This window comes from Rhagoletis pomonella, unplaced genomic scaffold (assembly GCF_013731165.1).
Source record: "Rhagoletis pomonella isolate Grant_MI unplaced genomic scaffold, Rhpom_1.0 Rhpom_scaffold_00001, whole genome shotgun sequence".
In the NCBI taxonomy this organism is placed as follows: Eukaryota; Metazoa; Arthropoda; class Insecta; order Diptera; family Tephritidae; genus Rhagoletis; species Rhagoletis pomonella.
The window spans coordinates 11,711,907-11,713,578 of record NW_023458555.1 but is presented as its reverse complement, the minus strand read 5'-3'; the positions used below and the strand labels follow the sequence as shown (position 1 = coordinate 11,713,578).

At 33.7% G+C, this 1,672-nt stretch overlaps 2 protein-coding genes across 5 annotated transcripts in view; both read left to right on the top strand.

Annotated features, from left to right (window-relative positions):
• Positions 1-1,672, top strand: part of LOC118738885 (E3 ubiquitin-protein ligase RNF13) — a 32,966-nt gene that overhangs the window by 4,784 nt on the left and 26,510 nt on the right. The gene's annotated exons all lie outside the window — the stretch shown is intronic.
• The window catches only part of LOC118738926, a 1,642-nt gene continuing 1,290 nt past the window's right edge, over positions 1,321-1,672 (top strand). The window contains exons 1-2 of the mRNA XM_036469981.1: positions 1,321-1,364; positions 1,423-1,661. Coding sequence (XP_036325874.1) covers positions 1,336-1,364; positions 1,423-1,661 — 268 coding nt within the window. The 5' untranslated portion in view covers positions 1,321-1,335. The remainder of the gene's footprint in view (positions 1,365-1,422; positions 1,662-1,672) is intronic.

Genomic DNA, 1,672 nt, shown 5'->3' with positions numbered 1-1,672 from the left:
AACACGAACCAATAAATAAAAAATGCGATAAAATTCACAGTAAACAATAATGTAGGGTTGCAATTTTGACAACCAGATGTTAAAACAGAGGTGCCAAGGCTTGTGGAATAAAGCTGTGCTACCAATTGATTCACATATATACCTTATGAGTCATAAGTTAAGCCAAATTTTTAAGAACCCTAGAAGAAAAAAACTTTATGTAAATAGAAAGAGCCTTAAGGAAATAAGCTTTAAAATTTTTTTTAGACTATCGAGCTCGCATATTATTTATACCTTGGCCTTATACCATTTTCCCACGCCATTCTGAATTGCTTTGTTCGCTCTCCCATTTCCGATCACGAATTACCCCATTCCCACGCTCACATTCTTAATTCGATTTGACAGTTCTCAGTCTCTGTGTTTTGTTTTTGTTCTTCTTCGCAAATTCAAAATGCAAAAGGTAGGATCTTCCTACAAATTTATAAGTCTCCACATTAAATTAGGGATATACACATTGATAAACTTAACTTTTCGCACTCAGAAAAAATGCAAGTTTTGTTTTGTGAGAAAGTTTCGATAAATTTCCGATACAAAGTAGAGACCGCACCGATTTGTTCGTAATTCGCATGGCAATTGGATCTGAATTAAATTGACTTTACGTAAATTGTGTGTGTAATAATTTGGCTAATTTTGGTTTTCGTTGTTTGGTTAAGGTTTGCTTTGTGAAACAAGATGACGTGGAACCCGTATAAAAAATCGAGCTTTTTCATTCTCTTGCTCTTGCGTGGTCAGGTGTTGTTCGTTCATGAGACGCTGGCTTAAAATAGGCCTAATACTTGGCAACACTATGTAGTAAACAGCTGATAGTTGCAATTATAGGAATTTCAGTGGCAAAAATACATCGATGTTTTTCTGCGATCGAAATGTATATCGATATTTTTTGAAGCATCGAAAGCCATACATCGATGCATCGCTTTGAATAGGACTTTTCAGATAATGTTTCACAACAAAATATGTTATTAGCAGAATTATACAATGTTAGAAATACATTTCTGCAACTGAGCTAATTATGTTTCTAACGTAACTTTATGAAGCCATTTAAATTTTTTGGTCAAAGTCACTTCTCTTTTTTGTACAGTTAAAAAAACTGGAATGACGGTTCAATGAACTACAGGTGTCAGTTTTGAAAAAACATCGATGAATCGATGCATTGATACATCGACTATTTATACATCGAGTGGAAAAATTTCGATGCAAAGAAGCAAAACATCGATATTTTCGATGCATCGATGTTTTTCCGACATTACTATTTGCGCTTTTATCCGATGATTTGATTAAAAATTTGATTTTAGTTTTATGTACATAATTAAGCCAATAGGTCTTGGGTAAATCAACAGGTAAGTTCTATAGATGCTTATAATCCATTTATCTTCTTGTTTACAGAATTTCAGATTCATTTACCATAGTTATGGACGTATTGAATGAAGATTGTTTACATCAAATTTTTCAACATCTTGCCTTAAAAGATCAAATAGCTCTTTTACTTGCGAGCAAGCGTTTTGTTTGTGTGCTTAGTAATATATGGTTAACAAAATATAGGAAGCGGCTAGAATTAAAGCTAAGTGCCAAAACCGAACTCGGAGTGCGGGAACTAAAAGTGTTCATTGGAAATGTGCACCAACATATTGAGCAC